Genomic DNA, 27,752 nt, shown 5'->3' with positions numbered 1-27,752 from the left:
TTTGTGAAGGACATTGAATCATCAATATGGAGAGAAAGAATCAAAATCAGATTAAATACATTTCAAGAAATCGAACCATTCTGGGTTTTTCAGTAAGAGAAAATAAAAACCAAGAAAGCTACATCAAAGTGATGCAAAGAGAAGCATGAACTGTACTAATCAGAGTTATAATTTCAGTAAGCAACACTTTCAGTATAAATTGTAAAAAGCAGAACTACTTAGCTGCATAAAATGTAGCATCAGATGCATGGCTATTTTGTAAACCGAAGTCTAGGAATTTATGCGGCAATCATACTGTGACCATTGTATTTGCATTCTGGCAAATGGACACCTGGTGGCAGCACACTATAAGACCAACTCTTGTTTGCATTGCTTGTATGTCCCTCGAAGCAGCAGGTATTGGAAGTCTGAAGGGACAATCCCAACTTTGTCCAAACAATAAAAACACCTCACTCTTTCCATTGTAATAATAAGAACAAGAAATGGCAGTTGAGGGACTTCTTTTCCTGCAGTGGTCGTTCCTGCATTGACAGATTCTTTTTTGAGCTAAACATGTGGGTTCTGCTGTTACGCTGCCACCCAGCCAGGTCAGCCTTCCTAGCTCCAGCTGGATGCTCTGGGTTTCCTAGCTTGCAATCTTTATTCTGTGCCTGGTAGCTGCAGTTGACAGGAATAGTGACAGATCCCCAAGTCTGTAAGGGATTAATTAATTAAAACCTACTTTATGGGCAAGAGTGGCTCACAAAGGACATACACTGAAAATAAATTATAAATGCAATTATAATCTATGCTATAACTAGATTGGTGTTATGTCTCTGTTTAAAGCCTTCATTCAATATGCTTCTGAAGCAACATCTAGTCAGCCATAATCTTTGACTTCTTCTTAGTTTATGGTCCTTCACATGCCCTTCAATGGCCAACCTTCAACTGTCAAACTCCAACTTTTTCTTGAGCCTGAACCCTGGAAAGTTCAGGTGTTCCAGTCTATCCACTGGCAAACATTTGGGGGGTTACAGTTCACTAAATAAACCCATAATATTTTATACAATGCATGATTTCATCATACTTGTCTTATTTCTTCATCAAATAGAATGAAACATTGGAGTACGATCTTTGTGCATCTCCGTTACTTGACGCCGTTTGTCACACAGAGATTTCTGATGCCACCAAGCATTTCAGATATTACAAAAAAAGAAACTGCTCACTAAAAAAAATAATCTTCATCTCTGTACTGTAAGGATTCCATTCATTTTTGGATCTGGTCTCCCTCCATCTTTTTATGTCTTTTAAAACAACCACCCAAAGAAATCCTAAACAAAAAGTAGTGCTGGTATCAATCCTGTGATCTAATTTAGGTCAAAAGCCAATCAAAGACCAATGACGGGGGAAATAAACTGTTAAGATGTGCCCCACTTCAAAGAATTTGAGAGAGAAGGCTGGATGTTCTCTCCGAAGTGAAAAGTGAGGTGGGACACTCCTGTGAGAAGACCCCAACTGTGAATTTCCAAATTAGCACTACTTAAGAGGAAACACAGATATATGAATCAACCAATAGAATGATGGATCTTGAGACGTCTCAAGATTCTGTTCATCCATCTGCCTGAATCCCCAGATGCACTTGCCACACTCAGAAATCACTAATTACAATGACATTTCCAGCTTCAGTTTGAAAAAAACAATGATTTCCCTTCCTCTTAAATTAGGATCTGGGCAGAATGATCCATGTGCTTACCATGCATAAAGCTGAGGGAAGAAGTGACTTAAAAACTGCAGCTCACTCATACAACACTTAAGAAAACACAATATGGGGCACTCACCCCTGAAACATTTCCAAATTCACCTTTTTTAAAAAAGGATTTTATTTGGCCTTTGCTTTAAATATACTGCATACACCCAGGATTCACAGCATTCAAACTCACTGATTTCCTTATTTAAGATGGATAAAATCTAGGATTAGAAATAAGAAATTATTTTCCAATCAGGTAATGTTTCTACTGAAGTTCCTTTAAAAAAAAAGTAGCAGGGTTATCAGTAATATTCTTTTGAGAAATCCTTACCATGATGAAGTCCTAACGTCCTTATATGACAAAAGAAATATGATTAGGTTTGCCATATACTCCTAATCCTTAAACAGAAGATTAACTACTTGGCATTTCTCCTTCCATTTCCCATAAAGTCAAAGAGTCAGCTACCTTAGTTTCTTGCCTCCATCTGCAATTTTAGCTTTCTGAAGATATCCTTCTTTGATTATCTGCAATAAAGAACAAACATTTATTTGGTTTATACTCCCAGGTTTTCTTTTAAATCAGCACAGGTACTGGCCAACCCAAAGACCCATACCATTTTTTAAATATATTTAAAAGCAGCAAACAACTTCAGACAGGTCATATCTGCCAGTTGTTTTGCAGTACTATCAGACTTGGTCCAAAGTCTGATAATTTAATTATCAGAAATGTTGCATAAAAAGATGATAATGAAGGGTTTTGCAGTGACTGACTGGCAAGGAGGACAGGGAAACCCTTTCACATGCTCTTACTATTACATACAGCTGGGGCAGGGTTGTGTTAGCCTATACAGGTGCTTGAAGCGTCATGTAATGCTGAGAAAAGGGAGCATTCAAAGAGCTCATTCAAAGAAAACAGAGGCCTAGCTTCACTAACTTAAAGTTGATTGCAAGCAGTTGTGTAATAAACCAGCAACAAATGCCATACTTGCTCAAAAGGAAAATGACCCTGAATGTAAGACAACCCCCTTAAAATGTGAATCCACACACAAAATTCATTACTGGATATTGTTGTAACTTGTATGCAAATGTAAGATGACCCACTGGTTTTTTATGGCATATCTGTGGGGGGTGGGATGGGGTTGTCAGCTCCGGGTTGTCAGCTCTGGCTCCACCCAATATCTCCACTGCACCATATTGGGGATACCTGGTGTATCTTAAACAGGAACAATAGCTGCTGCATCACTCAGTAAGACAGACTAGGCTGAGCCAAATCTTCTATTTGTTGTTTCATTTCTTTCCAGCTTACATCTCCCAGCAAGAAGTGCTTCCAACTCTGTTATTTATAGCCACTAAGAATGCTGCTGTTTAATGCTCCATGATTACCTGGTATGATCATGTGTATGATATCATCTAATAATGACTATTGCCTAAGCAAAGATAATGGTTGTACGAAGGACTAGATCATTGGTTGTACGAAGGACTAGATCAGCTCAGCTTAGGATCGAGGCCTACACAATGTGTCACTTATAGTTAGGGCTGCCAACCTCCAGGTACTAGCTGGAGATCTCCTGCTATTACAACAGATCTCCAAACAATAGAGATCAGTTCACCTTGGGAAAATGGCTGCTTTGGCAATTGGACTCTACGGCATTGTAGTCCCTCCCCAAATCCTGCCCACCTGAGGCTCCACTCCAAAAATCTTCAGGTATTTCCCACCCCAGAGCTGGCAACCCTACTTATAGTGCTGGCTGTCATTCACCAGAAACTCAATAGACTTGATTTTCGGCAGACGGTCCACAGTTGGAAAAACAATGGTTATCAACCAATTCAGCAGGCAAAATGCTTGGCTGGTAAGTGAAGTTCAGCTTCACAAGTGAGTCTACAAGTCATGTAGCCTGGCATAGAAAATCAGAGGCTTTACTAAATACTGCTATACAACTTTATACCATTTATAGCAATAAGGTGTTATGAAATTCAAAAGATAGACTTTAAATTAAAATATCCAATTATCAGTCAATAAAAAATTGTACAATATTGCATGCTTACCAAAATAGAAGCATAAATAGAAGCATAAAAACACATGTCGATGTGTCTTACAGCCATATTTTCATAGATAAGATTTTGGAATATGATAAGCAACCACATATACTACATTGATAATCATTCATCAAGTATGGCTCAAAAACCTGCAGCCCTCATAACATTGCATAAAATGGACGCATGGATTCACTTATTCTGTTGAAATCCCTGGGGCCATGTTTCACTGCTGATTACAGAAGGTAAAACTCGTATGGCCAAAATGACTATTTCTCAGAATCAGGCTGTTGCTCCGTCTAGCAATTGCAAAGATATGCTCACATAAATCACTCAGCTTTCTCCATCCCATGGCACCAAGGTTATAGCAAACATCTGGCCTTTTCCTCTTCTCACTCTGTACCTTACATATGCACACTGTTCTTGCCAGAATTATGTACAAGGAAGTTATTTCCCTCTGGCTAAAATCAGAGTTGGAAGAGGCTTCTGTTTACCATCCAAGCTTCAGATTGTGTCTCTGAACCAGATCCCAATTTGATCACTTTTTCTAGCCTAAATAGTTTATTCCAACCAGAACAGGCAACAACCAGATTGGAACCCTGGAGTTTTGTGCTGTAGTAATGGTTGCAGTCTCTTCAGCTCTGTTAAGAGAGGAGCGGATCTTAAGAATGATCCCATGTGCCCCCTATGCCATCTCTCCCTTCCAACACAACTAGGAGATAGAAAATATAACACATGGATCAGACCACAGATAGTGTTATGTATTGCACAAATTAAAGCCCCCTTCCAGAAAAATCCAAGTTATTTGTTTTGATTTCTTACACAAATAGTTGCTGCTTTTCCAAAACCTTTCCAGCTGAAGAAATGCTGAACAACATAACTTGAACAAGACTGAGCATGAAAACAAGGCAAACAAATTCAATGCCTCTCTCAAAAAAGAAGATAGTATCTTTTTAGTACTTTATATTTGCTCATCATTCATATTGTTTATGCATCTAAAGATCTGTGCAATGTGCTTCTGTTAGGGATGCCAGCCTCCAGGTGAGACCGCCCCCCCCCCCACAGAATTAAGCTCATCTCCATACTACACAGATCAGTTTCCCTGGAGAAAATGGATGCTTTGGAGGGTAGACTGTACGTCATTGTACTCCACTGAAGTCCCTGTCCTCCCTTGTAGGGCTGTCGATTCGGTTCGGCCCGAACTGAAAATCAACCGAATTTTCCTCGATTCGGTGCTTTTCTGTTTGGACGGATCCGAACTCCAAAATGGGAGAAATCCGGGAGGCCGAACTCTTCATGTTCGGCGAGTTCGGCGAGTAAATTCGGTGAATTCGGTGGTTCGGCGGAGACGCATGCGCAGGAGCTGATCCGCCTGTTGGCAATCTGCTTTCTCCCGCGGCCAATGGTAGCCCAGCAGATTTTTTTCATGGCCAATCAGAGCATTGATTTGAAGTTTTGAACTGGCCAAGAGAAAGTTTAAAATGCCCGCCCATCCCTCCCTTCCCCACTGTCTTCCATTTTGGTGGCGAGAGATCCAGCAATTCCAGCCAGCAGAATTGGTGCGGTTGAGAGATCCATCCGAGTTCATCAGTTGGAACTGGTTTGAGGGTGTTTTGTGGTGTTTGTGTTGTGCGGGTGGTTGCTTTGCTTGGGGTTCCATGGTCCGGCCTAGCCTCCCCCCCCAGGTTGGCTTGAGAAGGGCGAGCGGAGGTGCGAGGAGGACCCTCTCGCCGCCGGGGCTCCCGCGTTCCCATCCCACCCCCCACCCCCCGGTGCTTGGGTGCCACTTGAGTTCATCCAGCGCTTTTGGCTTTTGGTTGTCTTGTGGTGTTTGTGTGGTGCAGGTGGTTGCTTTGCTTGGGGTTCCATGGTCCGGCCTAGCCTCCCCCCCCCAGGTTGGCTTGAGAAGGGCGAGCGGTCTCCGTGCGGAGGTGCGAGGAGGACCCTCTCACCGCCGGGGCTCCTGCGTTCCCATCCCACCCACCCCCGGTGCTTGGGTGCCACTTGAGTTCATCCAGCGCTTTTGGCTTTTGGTTGTCTTGTGGTCTTTGAGTTGTGCGGGTGGTTGCTTTGCTTGGGGTTCCACGGTCCGGCCTAGCCTCCCCCCCCCAGGTTGGCTTGAGAAGGGCGAGCGGTCTCCGTGCGGAGGTGCGAGGAGGACCCTCTCGCTGCCAGGGCTCCCGCGTTCCCATCCCGCTCTCTCAGTCCAATGTATTGCATTGCATTGCATCATTTGCTTGAATGTGCAAATGCAGCCGAGCCGAGTCACGGACGGTCTATGCTTTGCGATGGGCAATTGGGGGAGGGCTTCCGGGATCCATATCTCGCCTCCCTAGGACCCCATCGTCACCAAAATTGGCGGTCCTTTCAATAAGGGTCACAAGAAGCAATGATGAAAGTTTTGAACGTCCAGCTCTAACCCCCCCCCCTCGCAGCCGCGGGAGACCAAGAGTGATTGTTTAAAATTTAAATGGCAATATTCAGCCGAATATTTTGCCGAACTTTAATTTCTTGCCGAATTTAACGGATCCGAATCGGGGGAGTTCGGACTTCGGCGTGTACCGAATCCAGACGGGCCAAATTCGGCCGAATCTGAACTATACCGAATTTTTTTATTTTCAACAGCCCTACTCCCTTGGCTCCATCTCCAAATCTCCAGGAGTGTCTCAACATGGATCTGGCATCCAAGTCCCCCATCCCCCGCCAGTGGCTTGGCAACCCTAGCTGCACATAATGGGGTTGTAGGCTGCCTGTAATCCTCCTGATAAATGTGGTCACTATGTTGTGTAAGCAGAAGCAACATGTACATTTACCACATATATACAGCCTTGATGCATGTGAACATGACCCCTGAAAAATCTAGTGGTCAGTTCAAACACGGTGAAGCTGCCTAACACTCTTAAAATCTTTAATGTACATAGCACTTTATAGGGCATATGACAACATGTCCTTGCCCTGAGCAGCTTACAATCTAAAATGTGACTAGGGCTGTGCATATCGATAAACCCGAACCAAAAAATTACTGAAAAAAGCCATTTCGGTAAAATTTGGGTTTGGGTTTACTGAGTCCCTAAAACTGGGGATGATGGCAAAGTCAAATTTGCAAACCCCGAAAAAGCTGGATAAATATCCAGCTTTTTTGGAAACAGCTTTCTATGGCTCCTTGGGGAGGCATTTTTGCAGGTAGAGCCCCAAAATTTTCAGCATGGCTCCAAGGGCCTCTCCTTGCAAGAACTCCCAAGTTTGGTGAAGATTGGGTCAGGGGGCCGGAGTTAGGGGATCTGGAAGGGGTCTCCCCATCCTCCTCTATAGAAAAGAAAGAGTGAAGTGGCTGTATTCAGATTCTTTAGTGGGAACTTCGCTATGTGTCTTTATGGAGGAGCCGGGCTTTAAACTGTGGGAAAGTTTGCCTGGCTCCTCCATAGAGATACGGCAGGTGCAGGTGATAATTGTTGCCAATAGATCTAATAATAGCAGCAGCCCCTACACACTTCAATCCAGCTGTTGACGGAGACCATCTGTGAGAGCGACCAGAGCCATCTCCATCCCATGGCCAGGGCGGGAACCTGACTGAAATGGGTCCAAAGCCAATGTGTCATCCAGAAAACCCTGCAGTTGCTCAGTGACTGCTCTCTCTACTACCTTGCCCAGGTACGAAAGATTTGATACCGGGCAGTATTTGGAAAGATCTCTTGAATCTAAAGATGGCTTCTTTAAGAGCAGTTGTACCACTGCTAAGGGACAGGTTGACACTTTCTCCCAGGGGTGCTCACACCGCAGCCAGACTAGCCTTGACCAGCAACGATGGGCACAGGTCCAAGAGGCAAGTGGTAGGCCTCACAGCTAACAGGATCCTGCCAACATCAGCTTCCAAAAGCCAACTGAAGTGGTCCGAAAAGGCATCAGATGATGGGCAAGGGGCCTCTAGTTCTTTTACTGTATCAAAATTGGCAGGGAGGTCACGGCAGAGCGACAAGTCTTTATCTGCAAAAAAGCTCGCAAATGCCTCAAAGCTATGGGTCGAATTTAAACCTATGTTTGATTGTCCTTCCAAGGATGTAAGAGATCCCAAATAACTGTGCCAGGCAAGCATAATATTTATATCGTTTTTGGTTTTTTGCTGAGAGACACCTAGATAGCATCCTAAAAGCAAAGCCCATGCACTTGCATAGTAGCTGGACTGGAAAGTCACATGCACACTTGTTTCTATAATAACTAATATTACTTGCAATGACATACTTAAATAAACAGTTAAATAATATTTGCACGTGGAATCCATTTTGCTAACTTGCACCACAATTTTTCCGGCTTCCATATGTAAACAATTTCTCAATAAACAACTTAAGTTCTACTTACTCTCTTAGAAGAAATGTATGGCAGTTCCTTCCAGTTTTTCCTCACAGACAATTTAAATTATAAAGGTCACACCAGAAATGCAGGGTCAGTCAGCCGGCAACACAACTCCAAGAGCATGCTCAGTCTCATTGGACTAAATGACCAGGCTGCCTTCTAGCCACTAGGTGGCAACAAACGTGACAGATTCATAATGAATCCACAGAGAATACTGTTTAAGAGACCACTAACTGCCGTCGTATAAACTTTTTTTGCAACGCCTCAGTTCAGTCCAAGCACATTCATAGAATCATCCTGCTTAAAAACCCTTATCAGTTTAAGACTACTTCATCCATCTGTTCAACACGATAAAACCCAATGGTTTAAATTTAGACAATGATTTTTCTTGTTTTATTTGAATTCCATGTAATCATTACAATACTCGTGTGTCTATTAGATAGATTACGATAAGGTTTACCGGAGACGCCTATAGTGGGATCCTTATCTGCAGCTGTGAATGTCAGGTGGAGTCTATACGAGCTTAGCTACTACACTCGGGAGTATCCTACGGGAACCAGCTAACTGAGTATAAGATATATGATATACTTTGTAAGATTGTAAGTATGGAGAAATATTTATTTATTTATACAATTTTATGATATTTATTATAATGCTAGATTTTATATCAGCATATTGTATTTAAATAAAGGAATTTAATTGGGGCTGAAGAAATTTTCTTGAAATGGCCGTCCCCCATCTACTGTTTCCCTATGAAGATATTTATTGAAGTGCCTTATGGACTGTTTTAAGAATTCTCCTACAATTACCATCACGCAAGAAAACCTTTTTCCATAAAGACTGCATTAGAAAAAGAATTGTATATCTGTATATATAGTTGTATGTGTTTCTTGTATGCATCACTGCACTTAGTTTTATTATATGTTTAAACACTATTACACTGTGTCCCCTTTGTACTGATATCTCTGTGCTGATTTCCTAACCTTATGGTACTAGCACAGGTGTGCTTTATTTCTGTGGTATCCTCCAGGTAATAGCTGGAGATCTCCTGCCAATGCAACTGGTCTCCAGCAGACAGAGGTCAGTTCACCTGGAGAAAATGGCTGCTTGGCAACTGGACTCCCCCCCTCCCCAAACCCTGCCCTCCTCAGGCTTCGCCCCAATGCTTAGCATTGTTCCCTATGTGACTAGGGTTGTCATCCTCCAGGTAATAGCTGGAGATCTCCTGCTAATGCAACTGGTCTCCAGCAGACAGAGGTCAGTTCACTTGGAGAAAATGACTGCTTTGGCAACTGGACTCCCCCCCTCCCCAAACCCTGCCCTCCTCAGGCTCCGCCCCAAAAACTTCCCACTGGTGGCGAAGAGGGACCTGGCAACCCTATATGTGACTTTCATTACCTAAACATTAATACTCTTCCCTATAGTACTCTTCCCTATTAGCTTCTTAAATATTTCTGTACTAGGGTTGCCATTCTGCAGGTGGGGCTTAGAGTCCTTGCAGAATTACAAATAATTTCCAGACTTCAGTGATCAGTTTCCTGAGAGCAAATGGTGGCTCTCTATGGAATCCCCAGACTTCTCCCACAGATCTCCTGTAATTTCCTCAAAAAGAGGGGGTAACCCTATTCAGTACCTTTCATCTCAATCTGCAGGTTTTCTATAGATATAAGAAGCCAGAATGCAAACAACAAAGCAACATAAAGTCCAATTTATTTCTTTATTCTAAACACTATCATTTTTCCTCCTCACTGAGTAGCAAACACTTCAAAAAGCAAGTTCACACCTGGCATTTTTCCTAACTGTATTTATTTTGCTAACTGCAGCTACTCATTTTGGTCAAAGCAATGTCATCCTGTAATAAATATCTATTAGTATTGCAGAAATGTCATCCTTAATTCTCTTGACTTAATGGGTAATTGAAATTGTATATCATTCGCTACAATGGCTTGTAGCTTCCACAATTATCATTTTCATTGTTTAACCAACCTTCTCCCAAAGCTTTAGTTTTTTTTTTTTATTTTACCCTATTAATATATTGAGGCATCTGCAGCCATAAGCACTTATCCTTCAAAAATCATGCATTACATTTTGATTAACGAAATATAAAATAAAGAGCTAAATCAATAAATCATAAATTCTGTAATACAATTGCTTACCGTTTGCTCCAGTGGGCTAACGATCTCAGTGACTGTTAAATTATGTTGGGAATGATTCCTTCTATGACGGGATATCTGAAAATACATTCATTTCAAAATCAGAATCTGCTTGTATTCAAATCAAACAATGTCGAACATGGAAGGGCAGATTGAAAATAACTTTACGCAGCGCACACAGTTTGTGCTGCACTAAGTGCTAAAAATGGGCATGCTAATGACATTGAAAAGCAGTAATTAATTAGCTCTTAATATTTATACAATATTTTGGAACATTCAGTGCTATTTGCATGTATTAGCTCATAGGTAGTCCTTACAACAGCCCTGTATGGCTGATCAGTAGTGTTAGAACTGTATTCTTTCTGGCAAAAGTTTTAATGTTAAAGACAACCCTGGAAATCTGAAACTTTCTTTTTCAAAACCAGCAACGTTTTCAAAACATACTTCACTCTGTCCTAATGTTGGCAATTCAGCTTTACATGATAAGCTAAATTTAACGACATTCTGATAAATAATAATAATAATAATAATAATAATAATAATAATAATAATAATAATAATAATATCATCCTGCCATCCACTGGCAAACCGGGCTCAGGGCAGCTAACATCATATAAAATGCAAATATAATACATGATTATAAAAATCATACCATTTAAACCAGGGGTGTTCAATCTTTTGGCTTCCCTGGGCCACATTGGAAGAAGAAGAATTGTCTTGGGCTGCACATATAATACATGAACACTAACTTGGGCCACACATAAAATACACTAACACTAACAATAGCTGATTCATAATGTTTTAAGTAAGTTTACGATTTTGTGTTGGGCCGCGTTCATAGCCGTCCTGGGCCACATGTGGCCTGGGGGCTGCAGTTTGGTCAAGCCTGATTTAAACTATCTAAAACAGCATAAATTCCAATCCTGCTCTGATGGCTCCAAACCTCTCCACATTTAGAGAAGATGTTATTTTAAGGTGGCCGTGCTACCATACCCCCTATCAAAGTCTCATACCATATCTATGCATACAGACTGCCATTCCTACAACTATTACATGGTACTTTCATCATCTGAAACATTCTATAAAATAGTGATTCATGAAGACCTTACACAAAGAATCTTTTTCATCTGGCATAAACAGTATTAGTTACTGGGAAGGTGTGAATAACAGGGTCTTAAATATGACATTTAAACAAAGGTAGTGTGATGTAAACCTCAACCTATGCAAGCTCTACCCCACCGTCCAATTTACAGACTTAACCCAAGTGACGTCTGAATAAAACAAGTTCAGCACCATGAAGGAAACAGAAAAAAAGAGTAAAATTTATTTACTCCCAGGGATAGGGGAATAAGATGGCTCAGAAAATAGGACAGAAACTATTTACAGGTGTAACACAGTCTTGCTGGGCCCGTACATTTGTAAGGTTACAGTTGGTAATTGAGGAGAGGAGAGAACAGTTAGTGGCCAAGTTTATATCCTTGAGGTGAATATTGGCCTTTCTTCAACCTCAGGATTCTCACCGTGTAAATGCGAGCTCCTCTCAGAAAACAGAAATCTTCTAGTTTTCCATCAGAAATTGGGGCTTTGAGAGAGCTACAGTCTCTTCCTCAAGCTAGCCTGATGTATCACAAAAGACAGGTTCTGAGACTTCCAAAGTCTTCTGAGACAGGTTTTCTCCCAGCTGATGCTCTGGAGATGAAAACCCCACCTCCGCACATCCACTAGTTTAGCCTGTTTACACACAAGGCAGACTCTGAGACAGGATCCCGCCAGCCTCTTTCTTTGAAGGTACAGACCTTATCTGCCTGAGTGCCACAATTTTCTCTCTCTCATGCTAGCTGCTCTGCTCACACACCAAACAGGACTAGAGGGGACAAGTAGGGACCTGCAAGAAACTTGCAGGAGTAGCTGTCCCATTCCCTGCCATCTTTGCTTCCTCCCCTCTCCCCTACTTCTCTCAGTCTCTCACTCTTTCTCCCTCCTGCCACCTCTTTTCTTTCTCTCTCCTCCATGCCTGTCATTTTCTCTCTTTTTTGCCCCCACCCCATCACTCTTTCTGCCCCCATCATCCTCCCAGCCACCCACCTGCTTCCCCCGCACACACAGCAGCCATGGTGGTAGATCTCCTAACTACAGAGATCAATCCCCCTTAGGGTTGTCAGCTTCAGGTTGGGGACACGCATCATATGACATCACTTGCAGTTACATAACTGGAAGTGACATCATCTGTCACCATGATGCTCTATCAATCCCCTCCATACTCAGTAGTTTTACCATAGAGTTTTGGGGTACTTCTAGAGCATTGTGCCAATGTGTGGCATCACTTCTAGGCCCAGAACGGACATTGCACAATGTCTGTCCCTGCCCGCAAAAGCTCCCAGGGTCACTTCCCCTCCCCCAATTTCTCCTGCTATTACAACAGGCAGCAGCAGGGGACCAAAGGCAGGGGACAGGAGCCATGAGTCCTGGTCCCCTATTGGTATATCTTATATTTTGTGGAGGTATGCTGCATACCTTTTTAATGACTGAGTCATTGATAAGTGTTGATGGTTCATCACTAGTCAGAAATGTCTCTCTAAATATGTATTTACAAGGGCAAATTCCTCCACGCGGAGGCCAATTCACATGAACCTGCATCCCTTTGCCCAGCCCTGTGGTCCTGATTCAAATCACCTTTCCTCCTAAAATTTCTGTTTATAAACATTTAAAAAAATGGGAGATTCAGCAATGTATTTCATCTTCTTTAGTCCTTAATTCTAGCCACATATGCGTCATCTAAAGCTAATGTACAAAGCAATCTTCAATGGGTTAAAGCCAGACAGTGGGATCTAAGGGACCATGAACAGACCAGAACTCAAGGAATGGAAGTTTACCACCTCTTCCCACCCACTATAATCCACTGAATGCTGAGTAAGGGGAACCATACACCATAGAGGCAAAGTGGGGAGCTGTGTTAAGAGTGGGAATTGGTGAAAATTGCCCCCCAGCTGAAAGAAGTGCCATTTTACTAATGTAAATGCAATTGGTGAAAAAACTTATTTGAATCGAACCTATGGGGACTAACAGGTGTTGTATCTTAATGGCTGTAGGTTATTTCAATGTTAGGGTTTAGAAGTTCATTCCATTAAAGAGACCTTAGTTCGTTGCTAGATGGATTAGATCCTTCTACACGGAAGGAAAAGCACAGGAAAATTACTATAGCTGCTAAAAATATAACTTAAATGCGACAAAGAGGAAGCTATTTGGATTTTTGGATGTGAGCGGGGTGATACTATTGCTTAGAAATTCAACTTGGGCTACAAAAATAATTATCTGTTCATCTGTTTTAATTGTATTTTATTGTTAAAGTGGACCACAATTTACTATCTGGGACTGACACAAAATAAAAACATTGCTTATCTTAATCTGAACTAGAAACAATCAGTAAATTTTGATTGGTTTTAACAGCACTCCCCATCTTTTTCCCTGGTAAAGCAGAGCTAACGAGAAGCTACTATATGCTGTTTATATGTAAATGTCAAACTCTACAAACTGTTCCTAATTAATCCAGAGGGCCCCCCTCAAAATATACTTTAAAATATTATGATCCCATATTTTACGGTACACACGGCTTTCATGTTTATTTGTAAGCACTAACATTTAAACCCTGAAATCTACATCTTAGAAAGTGTCCTACTCTCCTAGTGATAACTAATGAGCTTAATGAATTACCCGTTCTAAATTTAATACCAGCGTTTCATAGAGAAAACAGATAAAACACTCTCTGCGATTCAAAAGTTTCACTGACCTATTTATGAGGAATATCACTTAACAATTTCATTAGAAATGAGTAACAGCTGGTGACACGGCTGTGTCCTAAAGTGTTTTTCTCTCTTAATATTCTGCATCTTAAGCAATCGAGCCTTCATAAGAAATGCTTTCGTTAGTGGCAGTCCCTCCTTTGGGGAGAAAAAAAATGTCAGACCACATTTTCTGTATTTTGCTATCTTGTTTTCAGGAGTGTCATGCTTCTATTTTATTAGCATGCTGGATAAACAAGAAAGATTTGCTGATGTTATGGAGAGAACTTCTAAGATTTCAGACTTTCCATTTAGATTTTGGATAGAACTGGAATATTAATGCAAGCAGAGGCATGTGTGTAAATTCAAAATAAATTAGTTCCATTTATCTTTTTTTGCCTTTATCTTTTAATGTTCAACAGATCTAGGACTCATACACATGCAACATCCACATCGAAACCATTCAAGTCTTTGCCATTTATATTCTCACTTAAAAATCCCCACTCTTAATTATACTTTCACATATAGCATATAAGATATTCTGCTCTCTGCAGAATTAAGGAAATGACCTCTGCGGTAGATAAATGATCCTTCACCCAATGGCTAAAGGAAATGAATGTGCCAAAGTGAGGTGATCCTAAGCACAGTGGCTAGGGAGTAAAATCCCATTGATCCCAGTGAGTTATTCCCCACTGACACACAGAATTAAGTTAAATCTTACACCATTGTCCCTGGACCCCAGAAGAATCCCACAATACACGAGCTTGGGTTTAACAAGGGCACAACTTTACTGAATTGACTTGAGTATAGTTTAATAACTAGGGTTACCAGGTCCCTCTTCGTCACTGGCGGGAGTTTTTTGGGGTGGAGCCTGAGGAGGGCAGTGTTTGGGGAGGGGAGGGACTTCAATGCCATAGAGTCCAGTTGCCAAAGTGGCCATTTTCTCCAGGTGAACTGATCTCTATTGGCTGGAGATCAGTTATAATAGCAGGAGATCTCCAGCCACCACCTGGAGGTTGGCAACCCTATTCATAATTCTTGGAACTTTACAGAAAAGAAGCTAGAGGATGCCTCCTTCAGGCTGTAGAGACGAGCTGTCCTAAAACTGCTAGAATATAGCTTCCTAGCCATTGCCATTTTCAGAACTGTAGCTCCCTCAGATTCACCTTTAGGGTCGTCGCTACATGGGCTATTTTCCCTGGGATCAATGCAGTTGGGAAACATGCTCCCCCCTCGCACTCCCCCCAAAGTATTGTGGTGAATTCCTGCACCTCCCAGGGCTTGAACAGGTTTTGTCAGATGCTTCCCAAACTTACTTTGCCGAAAAGTTTTGCAAAAGATCACAGCAAAGCCTGGCTGGCTGCCCTTTGGTTGGGAAGCATCTGGGAAAGTTCAGATTTTCCCATTCCTGTCCACATGGCAGCCATTTCACCTGCTCTTGTCCCTGCAGTAGTCATTTCCTCCCCCTGCCATCGAAAGGGAGCATTTTGTTTATATTGTAATTGACATTTGAATAATGTTATATCATTATAATGATATAACTGTATATCAGGTTCTCTGAATTATCAGCTTTCATTTTTTTTAAGGCAAGCTTTTATCTGTTGCTGGTGGAAAATGCCATCAGGTCACAGCCCCATATGGGTTTCAAGGCATGAGACTAACAGAGGTAGTTTGCCATTGCCTGCCGTGGACTTCCATGGCCATCTCCCATCCAAGCACTAACCAGGGCTGACCCTGCTTATCTTCTGATATCAGATATCACCAAGCAAGCCTGGGCTATCCAGGTCAGGCCTAAGCTTCTATCTAGCCCCTTTCATTGTATAAATATAGAGGAAAAGGCATATCTTCGCAATAAAAGGGGCTAGGTTGTTTTTTTTTAAAGGAAATCTGGGAATTCACAGAACCTGGTACACAAATAGTTGTAACTATATATTGATATTCAACTGTCAATTTTTTTAAAAAAAAACTGGAAATGCCCTGGCAGCATGGAGGGGAGGGTTGCCATTTGCTGGGGAACTGGGATGGGGAACCTATGGGGGAAACTGCCACATGGAAGCCCTGAGGCCATTGTTCTGTATCGGCAGCCAAAGCAGCACACAAGCCTGCAGAACATAAGAACAGCTTGCTGGATCAGACCAGTGGTCACAGAATCTTAGAAACAAAAACTTGGAAGGCACCTCCATGGTCATTTTGACAGTAGTGTGGGCAAAAAGGATCTAGGGGTCTTAGTAGACTATACACTGAACATGAGTCAGCAGTGTAATGCAGTAGCTAAAAAGCAAATGTGATTTTGGGCTGTATCAACAGAAGCATATTGTCCAGATCACATGAAGAGATGGGTATCACTTTACTCTGCTCTGAACAAGAAAATTGGTGGGGAAAAATAAGAAGAAAAAAAGACGACCCTGGTGGTCCTTTCCAACTCTATGATTCTATGATCTAGTCTAACCCCATGCACAAATGCAGGAAATTCACAATTACCTCCCCCGCACACAGCCTCAGTGACCCCTGCTCTATTCCCAGAAGATGGCCAAAAAACCTCCAGGATCCCTGGCCAAACTGGCCTGGAAGAGAATTGCTTCCTGACCCCAAAGTGGCAATCAGCATTACTCTGGGCATCTAAGAAAGGGCCACAAGAGCCAAACACTGACACAACCCTTCCTGACCTCCCTCTCATGATCTGCCTAAGTTCATAGACTCAGCATTGCTGTCAGATGGCCATCTAGCGTCTGCTTAAAAGCCTCCAAAGAAGGAGAGCCCACCACCTCCCGAGGAAACCTGTTCCACTGAGGAACCCCTTTAACTGTCAGGAAGTTCTTCCTAATGTTCAGGCGAAAACTCTTTTAATTTAATTTCAACCCATAGTGTGGAGGGTTTAAAAAAAATCCTGCTGGCCAATCGGGAGCCATAGATATAAAACACTGCCTGATCAAGAGAAGAATGGTTGAGTAAGTTGCATCTGTCTACAAAATGAGAGGGGTGTGGTACATTCTGAGGATATATATGCTCCTGGACAACCCTCTATCCACTCTGAATGCCTTGTTGAGCAGTTGTTGTGCCTGCTCTCCCTCCTGGTGCATTCAGTCAACATGTGGATCAGGTGCACAGGGCTCATAAATAACATGGAACAGCAAATCTTGGCAGCTATGTCCATCCCATAGTCAGACATCGTTCTTGGTTGCGACATGTGGAAGTGAGGATCCTGAGTGGATTGTAACACTTTGATGCCTAGACAAGTCCATCAGACCTAGCTGCTGCTTTGAGTCTCATTATTTGTCTTCATTCCATGAAAAGCGTTAAGTGCTTATTTCCACACATTAGGCCTATTTTAAAAAGAGAGAGGATGTTTTTCTCCAGGACAGTTGGCAATCCTACATAGTGTACAGGCACTGACCATGGACAGAAACAAGAAACTATTTCTTATGGCTAGTGATGCTGCTGCCTCCCAACCTGATTTGAAGACTTGGCTGTAGCAGGTGAGTGCTTAGGTTATGGCCTCTCTCTGTGTGTGTTAAGTGGTATCAAGTCACTTCCAACTCATGGTGACCCTATGAATTAATGTCCTCCAAAACGTCCTGTTGTTAACAGCCATGCTCAGCTCTTGCAGACTAAGGACCATGGCTTCCTTTATGGAGTCCATCCAACCCATGTTGGGTCTTCCTCTTTTCCTTCTGCCTTCAACTTTTCCTAGCATCATTGCATTTTCCAGTGACTCTTGTCTTCTCATAATGAGACCAAAGAACGATAGCCTCAGTTCAGTAATTTTAGCTTTTAGTGAGAGTTTAGGCTTGATTTGATCTAGAACAGAAGTTCCAAAACTTTTTGGGTCATGGACCACTTTTCAGGAGAGAAATTCATCACAGAACACTAATTTTCACCTAGCACCTATATACTAAACCAAATGACAGTAGTATTTTTCTTTCCAATCTCTTCACAGAGCACCAGGAGATGTTCCGCGGAGCATCAAGTGCTCCGTGGAGCACAGTTTTGGAACTGCTGATCTAGAACCCACTGATTTGTCTTTTTGGCAGTCCACAGTATCCATAAAACTCTCCTCCACTTCTGACAAACTCTTATCTCAAATATCCTATGATGAGGTGAAGTGAATGGCCTACCAACAGCTACGTGCAGGGTCAATAATGCATGCTGTGCATTACAGGCAAAAATATCCGGAAAAATAATTAATGATTAGGGCATCAGCGTATATCCTACATGCACAAACCTCTCCTTTAATTGGAGTTTCTCCCACAATTCCTAATCATTTCTACTTTGTCTCCTTCAGATATTAAAACTGGTAGAGAAGGGCAAGAAACCATTGGGCAATTTCTTTTCAGAAAAACCAGCTCATCAGCACTTTTCTGATTTCATGAACATTCTTCAGTCAGCAGCAATGTCACCTGGAGCATTGAAAAGTCCACTCACTAAAGCACTCGCAAGTCTGTGGGCAAATCCAGTTTTGTTAAATTCAGCCTCAGCAACTTTTTCCTCTTCTCTCCCTGAAGTTAGCTAAAGGGACTGTTCAAGCTCTTCCAGCATCCAGGAATGAAGCTATTGTCAGCTTCTGCAAAGACAGAGGCTCTGCAAAAAATGTCCTACAGTAAAGGAAGGATTGTCAGTGTCACTTTATGTGGATCAGATTTGTGATAGGCAAAATAAAAACAAGGACATGGGATCGCCAAAATTCAGAGCACCAAAATAAGAAGCATTCAGAGTCCAAGAGTGGGGGAAAGGGAAGCTGAAGTTTCACAGCATGCGAGGTTTCAGCTGCAATTGAAAAATGGATACATTTCAATTTGTTTGCAATATTTTTATCTCATGGTCTTGGCTTAAAACCACATGAACTGGTTTGTGACAATGAAGCCAGCCTGCTAGTAACCTAACAAGATCTTCGGTATAAGTCTATCGATAAAACAGTAGTATAAATAGGGTTGCCAACCTCCAGGTAACAGCAGATCTCCTGCTATTACAACTGACCCCCAGCCGATAGAGATCAGTTCGCCTGGAGAAAATGGCCGCTTTGGCAATTGGACTCTATGGCATTGATGTCCCTTCCCTCGCCCAATCCCGCCCTCCTCAGGCTCCACCCCAAAAAACTCCCGCCGATGGCGAAGAGGGACCTGGCAACCCTAAGTATAAAACTGACAAAAACAACATTTTCTAATCCACATCATTAAAAAAACAACAACCATGCTTTAAAATTACAAGGCAGAAGAACAATAAAAATCAGGTCTATAATAAAATCCTCCATCAAGAGTCTATTAGGGAAAACCGAAATGCTCAGGGAGCAGACAACTGAAAAAGGCTGGTCTGTGCTACTTTACCTCGAAAGGTAAGAGCATGCAGAGGAAGGCCTGTGAAAGGGATCTTAGCAGTCAAGCAAGGTCATATGGCAGCAGGATGTTTCAAAGATACCCTGCTCCCACAACATTTAAGGCTTCAAAGATAATGAATCGGTACCCATCGTTAACAATGGAAGGCCCCGAGTCTCTTTACTGAAACGAGAAGATTGACTGTACTTCTGCTTCAAACCAGTTGCTCTAACCACTGATCATTTAACAAAGAAGCATGCCCTGCTCTTACTCTTCAGAGGAGCATATATCATGCCCTTTTGTTAGAAGCCGCAGCCAAACATCAGAGGAGAAAAACAAATTTGTGGTCCATTCTTCTCCTTATGTCTCCTTTTAAGTACACTGCCCTCTATACACAGTTCAGTTCCCCAGAGTGTGTAAGAATAATGATAATAGCTTTGCTTGCCTTGACCCTTTGTTCAGTTATAAATCAAAATCTTATAGACCTTTTAGTAAGAGAGTCCTCCTTCATCCTCAAGCCTAGGAAGGTATTTAAAAATATATATATCTGGGCAATTTGTTATAACGGGAGGAACCCAATCAATTCACAGTTTAATCAGGATAATGAGCAAGACAATGTCAAGTCTTAAGCAGAATCAATATCTGATACTGCATAACTCATTTTCCAGGTTCCTGATCTAGAGAGAAGTCTGCCCAACAAAGCAGTGCATTTGACTAGCACATGTGCGATTGAAAACCTTGTATAGTGGCCCAAGATACCACACCAAGATGCATATTCCTATTTGTATCTTCTGTGCACCTTCTCTCACACTATATTGTGTCCTCTTGGATTGACTAGTTGAGTTGGGACATACCTGGAGATTATGGGGGTGGAACCTGGGAAGGTTTGGGGAGGGGAGGGACCCCAGCAGGATATAATGCCATAGAATCCATCCTCTAAAGCAGCTATTTTTTCCAGAAGAACCGATCTTGGTTGCCTGGAGAGCAATTGTAATAGCAAGAGATCTCTAGGTGCCACCTGGAGGTTGGCAACCCTACTGTGGATCCACAACTATGTTGTTCACTGCCATTCTAAAACACAGCAGCAAATGACACCCTGTGTGCCTAGAAATCAGGATCCTTATTTTTCTCCCTTGAATACAGTTGGATCATTTTTAATGTTTACATGTACTTGTTGACACAATTAATGGATGTTCCTTGTACTTGTTGACACAATTAATGGATGAGGACAGCAGCTCACTACATATTTCTGCTGCTGCTGTAACTAGGGCCATAAAATAGAATATACATGAACACACGAAGCTGCCTTGTACTGAATCCATCAAGCCTTGGTCCATCAAAGTTAGTACTGTCTACTCAGACCAGCAGTGGCTGTCCAGGGTCTCAGGTAGAGATCTTTCACATCACCTACTTGTCTAGTCACTTTAACTGGAGATGCCAGGGATTGAACCTGGGTACCTTCTGCATGCATAGCCACAGCCCCTCCCCATTAATTAATAACAAGATTCAGATTGCATTTTGAGATCGAATCAACCTGTAAAGAGGATAAAGTGATGATAGGCATAGTGAGTAGTCTAGGACATATAATACCATAGCATTGCAAAAACTAATTAACAGCCCATTCCTGAGAAATGGGCCGAAAGTGGATAGGAGGTGGTGTAACCTCACTGCCAGCATAAGTGCGTGTAATCGCGTGATTACATGCACTTACGCCGGTGGCGAGGCCAGTCCTACTGGTGGCAGAGCACCTCAGGAACGCACCTCCCCCCTCCACCGGCGCAGCCACTCCGTGGCACAGGCCACAGCGTAGAGAGGCTGTGCCGGCACAGGGGGGCATTCCGGAAGCGGGCCAGGGGTTAGGTGGCTTCCTATCCCGTTTCGGCCCTGGCTAGTGGCGGCGGGAATGGCTTTGCTGAACCTGCTTTTGAGCAGGCACAGCCTCGCTGTTTTCAATGGGGCTTTTAGCCCCGTTGGGGGGAAAAAGCCTTGAAAAGGTTTTTTTCTTTCCTGCGGCTTGCACGAATCGGCTTTGGAAGAGGCGCAGCTGCGCCTCTTCCCCACCGACTCCACACACCATCAGCTCAGGAATGGGCTGTAAGTGTGCGCCTAGGTTGGAGACCCTAAAAGCCCTATCCAAACTGCTCTGAGCAGACAGCAACTATGTTAAATGAATGAGAAGTGGGATCTTACTTGCAATCTGAAAGCATGGGATGTCTGAAACAATTATATTCTCCTAAACCTGGTAGCCTAACTATACAAGCTCCTCTAATGAGGTCCCACCTTCTTCCACACAGCAAAAAAAGCAACAGGCTTGGGGTTCCAGTTGCTCTCCCACACAAGTGGAGGCAGGCACAGACCTAATCAGTTTCTGATATGGAGTTATATCACTTGCCTTAGGAAGGGATTATACATTACACTCACCTTTTGAAAGCTTCCTGAACCAGCTTCCAAAATGGCAGCTTCCCCCTGTGGTAGCTGTAAAGTGTAGATTAGCTCACAGTGTGGCTCCCTCAGTTGTATGCAGAGTTTTTGTGCCACCGCTATGAATGTCTGGCGGCTATGGTGGCAGTCCATGCAAAACAGTCAATTTCTATACTATTTTACATGATAAAGCCAGCCATCAGTCAAACTCTGCATGGAAGATATTATACATGACTTCTACATGGCATGTAGATCAGTCTCCATGCTTTCAGTCAGAAATATATTGATTGGATTTGATATACAGGGCCTTATAGAATATGTACGTTGACTGTCGGGTTTCTTTTGTCATCTACACTAGGATCCTTTCTCTTCTTTGTGCATTTCAAGAGATTCAAGCTGGCTATTAAGTGATCACAGTTTTCCCACAGTGCAATACTGTACTGTACTGTCACCTGGTGAAGTAAGGTTTATTACTGTAGCTTTATTAGTAAAAAAAATCTTTCTAACTTTCTTGATGGTCAAGATGTTTAAAAGCTTCATAGGTTATCCTCACAGAGGGAAGGGTAAAAAGAGAAATGTTTTGTTTGTATTAGATGGCAGAGAGGCAGAGTGACATAGAGCTCGGGGGTATAGGGGGGCACAGGCCTACCCCCATGAAGGGCAGACTGTGTGGGATACAAGCATAGACTAATGCTTCTGTGGCCCGACAGTGAGCACACACATACTGAACAGATGAGCTGTGAGAGATCAGCGATGAGGAACGTTCAGATTAGCACTCCATGTGAAAGAGAACGGCTGGTTTATGATCTGATCTCTCTCATTATGTGAAAGTACTAACCAGATGCACCTTTCCCCAATACCAATCACATACTGAGAGAGAAAGAGAGACACAGAGAGAGCTGCCATTAGCCCTAAAAAGGGGGAAAGAAAGCTGTCCCTTCCATTCATTTGTAAAGAAAGTGAGGGTCTATTTTTCAATAAAAACAGAGTAGGTGAGTCAAGGAAGCCAAACCCTTGTACTGTCTTAATCAGGTGCCTTCCAGATTTGTGTCTTCAACCTAGTAAGGGGGCCTAAAGTGGCTTACAACTAGGGTTGCCAACCTCAAGGTACTAGCTGGAGATACCCTGCTATTACAACTGATCTCTAGTCGATAGAGATCAGTTTACCTGTAGAAAATGGCCGCATTGGCCATTGGACTCTTTGGCATTGAAGTCCCTCCCCTCCCCAAGTCCCACCCTCCTCAGGCTCCACCCCAAAAATATCCCTCCGGTGGCGAAGAGGGACCTGGCAACCCTACTTTCAACATTGCTCCCCATCTCCACATTATTCTCACAACAACAAATTCGGGAGGTAGGTTAGGCGGAGAGAGATTAACAAGCCCAAGGACACCCAGAGAACTGCCATCGCAACATGGGGATTCAAAACTGGGTCTCCCAAAACCCAGTGCTACATTCTAACCACTAAACCATGTGTAAAATGTGGAAAGCATGGGGGGGGGGTGTTCCTCTCCTCTCACCTTTCTGTTTTTCTTTAAAAAATAGATCCCCATACACATACATCTCTGGATCCTTGAGGATTCCAGAAAAAGCAGGAAATCTCACACACTAATGACTAGATAATCGCTCACTCAGCAAGTGAGAATTATACTTGCCTATACAAGATACTTCCTTCATCGGCTGGAAATGTTGGTTGGGAGTCTCCCTGCGAACTGCATCCTAATTGCAGGGCAAAGAGAGGAAACTGTGGTGGAAATGTGTAGTAACCAATAGAAATGACTGGGATTGGTTTCCCAGTATGAGTAACTTTAATCCTGGTATTAAAGAATCCAACTCAGCTTTTTAAAATGACAGAGAACCAACTATGACTCTGACTTTTTTGTTTTGTAGATCCCTATTATACATATGGCCCTGACCTGGATGGCCCAGGCTAGCCTGATCTCGTCAGATCTCAGAAGCTAAGCAGGGTCAGCCCTGGTTAGTATTTGGATGGGAGACCACCAAGGAACACCAGGGTTGCTGTGCAGAGGAAGGCACTGGCAAACCACCTCTGTTAGTCGCTTGCCATGAAAACCTCAAAAGGGGTCGCCATAAGTCGGTTGCAACTTGACGGCACTTTACACAGACACACATTATACTTATGGGATGGATTCTCTTATGGCATAATATTATTTGTTGGAGAGGGTGCCGCAAGCAGAAATAATGTTTATTCAAATGGGCATTTACACCCACTTTCTTACACAATTAGACACACATCTAAATATCTTGTTTGCATGCAGTTAGACCTAGACTGGAGCCTATATAAAACGGTATTGTGCAAAATTTAAAAAGAAAGCTCACTCGTAGGAAAATGAGACATACCTTAATCAGAAGGGCATTTCGGTTCTGCTAGAATTCTGCTGTCGCTGAAAGTTTTGCCAGTCTGGGAGATGAAGAGTTAACAAGGATGCTGCAAACTGCCAGCTAATATCTACTCAGAGATGCCCTTGTGCAAGTGGTATTTTTAATACTCCTTGCCCTATATTTATTCCCCTCTAGCGGATGCTTCATTAGTGCTTCTCTTTATCTTGCTTGCCTAATTCATTTTCCCAGATTTAAACAAGCCAAAAGCTCACCTTATGCTACTGCAGAAGCAATTTTTATTTTTTGAAGGTTAATCCAACTCAGCAGGATTTAGGGATGGCACTTTTCCTTGGTCGTAGGCATGTTGGCTCAGGCCAGACAGCTGTTTGGACACTCTCCACTGGGAATCTTGCCCTCAACACCCACAGTTGATGCACATACATGGTCTACTGGCTGCCTACTTCATGCCCATCTGTTCAGATGGCATGCTGCCCGCTCACAAGTTCGCTGGAACCTTGCCCTTAGTGTGTAGGTGCCAGGCAATGATGGGTTGAGATGGGCAGCCTGCAAAATATTGTAAGTGATCACTTTTCCTCCTGCAGGAAGTCCTCGCTCTGTGCTAGGGCTGTCGCACGGTCCCTTTCTGCTATGGTGCAATTAATTAAAGCTGTGCACACTTACGTGCCACCCCTCAAAAAAATTGGAATAGGGCTACTGAAAGTTAAATATTTCAGGATCACAATGCAATTAAAAGTGGGGAAGCTAAAAGTGCTGGCAAGAAAATCAAGGCTATAAATTGTTATCATAGATGTACAGCCCTGGCTAGCCTCTATCTTGCACAAATCAAAATTATGGCACCAATAAATGAAATGATCAGCAAAAGGGGTCTGTTCAAAAGCTCCATGCATTTGAAATCAAGGCTCTCTATGCACCTCAGTATAATCATCCAAGTTTTGGATAAACTTACAGTAGTCCCTAGGGCTGTGAATGTGAATGAACAATTTAAAGCACAAATGTGAACTTTTGTTCCCCCGTTTGATATCAAAGAACAACTCTTAAGACCATGTGACTCAGTATCAGCATTCAGCATGCACCTGTTTTGTGATAGGAGGTATACATTTGTTTTATGGTTGCTCAGAGGGTGATCGAGGGCTATGCTTGCTTTCTCCCACATCTCTTTGTTTTAGTGTTAAGGAATTTTTAATCTTAAAGGCTTTTAAATGTACTTTTGAGACAATGTGTGTGTGTGTGTGTGTGTGTGTGTGTGTGTGTGTAAAATGCCGTCGAGTTGCAGCAGATTTATGCCAACCCCAGCAATGGGCTTTCAAGGCAAGTAAGAAGCATAGGTGGTTTGCCATTGCCTTCCTCTGCAGAGTCCTCCTTGGAGGTCTCCCTTCCAAGTACCGACCCTGCTTAGCTTCTGAGATCTGCCGAGATCGGGCTATACCATGCCACCTTCCCTTGAGACAATATAGCAATTTTTTTAAAAAAAAAATGTCATGAGTGAACAGACAACTGGGAAAATCACAATTTCTGTGTTTCTCACCCTGTTTCCTTGCAGAGGGGTAGAACTGGAAAGCAAACATGGTTCCTAAAGTAGAGACTATGGGAAGTTAGATTATTGAGCAAATATTTCCTAGAACTTGATTTTCTGTTGAGAGGGAATGATGAGTCAGGACTCAAATTTGTTCCATTTTTGTTTCAGTTATATATATATTTGAAGATGGACATGTAAGTTCCTTTTACCTTCTAACAAAAGAAGGTGTCAGAATTTCTTAACAAGTACCCTTTGATTGCACCCTGACCTGGATGGCCCAGGCTACCCCTATCTCATCAGATCTCAGAAGATAAGTAGGGCTGGCCCTGTTTAGTACTTGGATGGGAGACCACCAAGGAAGTCCAGGGTCACTACACAGAGGCAGGTAATGGCAAACCACCTCTATTAATCTCTTGCCTTGAAAACCCTACAGCGTTGCCCTAAGTCATCTGCAACTTGATGGCACTTTCCTCCATCACCATCCCTTGCGTACAGTTCTCAAAACAGGAGCAGCCTGAACAAGTTATGAGCTATGATATGTTTGCTCCAAATGCTTTCTCCAGGATGAGTCCCCAAAACAGCTGGTACCTTACCACATCGTAAGCAAATTTTGTCTTTGGGCTGTCCTGGATTTCTCTGCTAACAAATGAACATATCATTGAAAAGTGACATACTTCCTCTATAATGCCTCCTGTGGTATCAGGACAGAGATTGAGCTGCAAACATAGCCCTCAGAAAGTAGGCAAACCATCTGGAACCCTCCAAATGAGGGGGATAGAGAGAGAAATTCCAGTTTGCTCTTTTAAAGTCCTTCCTCTCAAGCAGATTTTCTACACTTGCAAAATTTGACCTAGTCGGTTTAACTCTGGCCTGGTAGGTATGAGGAAGGCTTTGTTTTTTTAAAAAAGAAGAAGAATGAAATTGAGTACATTAGAAGACTACCACCTGTGGAAACATGTTCATAAAGGAAGCTTTCTGCCTGCAACTAAGGTGGGAGGCTACAGTCCTACTCAGGAGTCAATGACCAGACTGGCCATTCTGATTCTGAGAGCCAGCATGGTGTAGTGGTTAAGAGCGGTGGTTTGGAGCGATGGAATCTGATCTCGAGATCCGAGTTTGATTCCCCACTCCTTCACATGAGCGGCGGAGGCTAATCTGGTGAACTGAAATTGTTTCCCCACTCCTACACACGAAGCCAGCCGGGTGACCTTGGGCAAGTCACAGTACTTTTAAGAGCTCTCAGCTCCACCTACCTCACAGGATGTCTGTTGCGGGGAGGGGAAGGGGAGGTGATCGTAAGCCAGTTTGAGTCTCCCTTAAGTGGTAGAGAAAGTCGGCATATAAAAACCAACTCTTCTTTTTCATGCTATTTATGGCTGTATGCTGGAAATACAGTAGAGATTGTTCAGTAAAGAAGCCATTCTTCTAATTGTAGGTACACCCTTGCTATGTCACAAGGCAGCTATTGCCCTTAGCATTGGTTACATATGTAATGAAATATGCTATGCTTTGTTCTCAAATGGATTCCTTGAGGAATTCCCATGTTACATTCAAGATACGTGGAGCTGAACATGTGATTTAAACCCCACAGTTACCTGAGTACCAGTCTCCACCTTCATTTGTCACGCTGCTTCTTTCTTACAAACAGATGTACACGTGCATCCACAAAGGATGCACATGCATTCACTGTAATGTGAACAGGGCTGATGTGATGAGCATTAATGCATAACTGTATGTCTTTCAGAACAGTGGCCAACTCTAAAACCAGATGCTCACTTTTCAATTTGGTCTTCCATATCCTTCAGTAGTTTAGAGGAGCTCTGTGGTTTGTATTTTTTATCAGTCAACACCCTCTGCTTTTTAGGCTCTCCGGATCCAATCTGACTATAAGGACACCAAAGGCATTTGTCCTTTGCCCCTCAGCCTTGCTACGTGACCATATGCCATAGAACCATCTACCCTGTCGAGTGTTATTCGCTTGCATATCACTATTTACCTCCCATTCTCTTCTCAAACATGCAAACCAGATGAGCAAAAAGATGCTTCAGCTGCCATGTCATTTCAGTTTGTATACGTGTTCCCTTTTATGCGTGCGCTACATCT

At 42.8% G+C, this 27,752-nt stretch overlaps 1 protein-coding gene across 1 annotated transcript in view; it reads right to left on the bottom strand.

The window, feature by feature from the left end:
- The window catches only part of ARHGAP15 (Rho GTPase activating protein 15), a 509,635-nt gene that overhangs the window by 457,237 nt on the left and 24,646 nt on the right, over positions 1-27,752 (bottom strand). The window contains exons 2-3 of the mRNA XM_056861406.1: positions 10,267-10,341; positions 2,193-2,251 (exon numbers count right to left, since the gene is read on the bottom strand). Coding sequence (XP_056717384.1) covers positions 2,193-2,251; positions 10,267-10,341 — 134 coding nt within the window. The remainder of the gene's footprint in view (positions 1-2,192; positions 2,252-10,266; positions 10,342-27,752) is intronic.

The sequence above is a fragment of the Euleptes europaea genome, chromosome 15, assembly GCF_029931775.1.
Source record: "Euleptes europaea isolate rEulEur1 chromosome 15, rEulEur1.hap1, whole genome shotgun sequence".
Taxonomy (NCBI): domain Eukaryota; kingdom Metazoa; phylum Chordata; class Lepidosauria; order Squamata; family Sphaerodactylidae; genus Euleptes; species Euleptes europaea.
The sequence above is the reverse complement of the archived record's forward strand: the minus strand, read 5'-3'. Positions and strand labels throughout refer to the sequence as shown.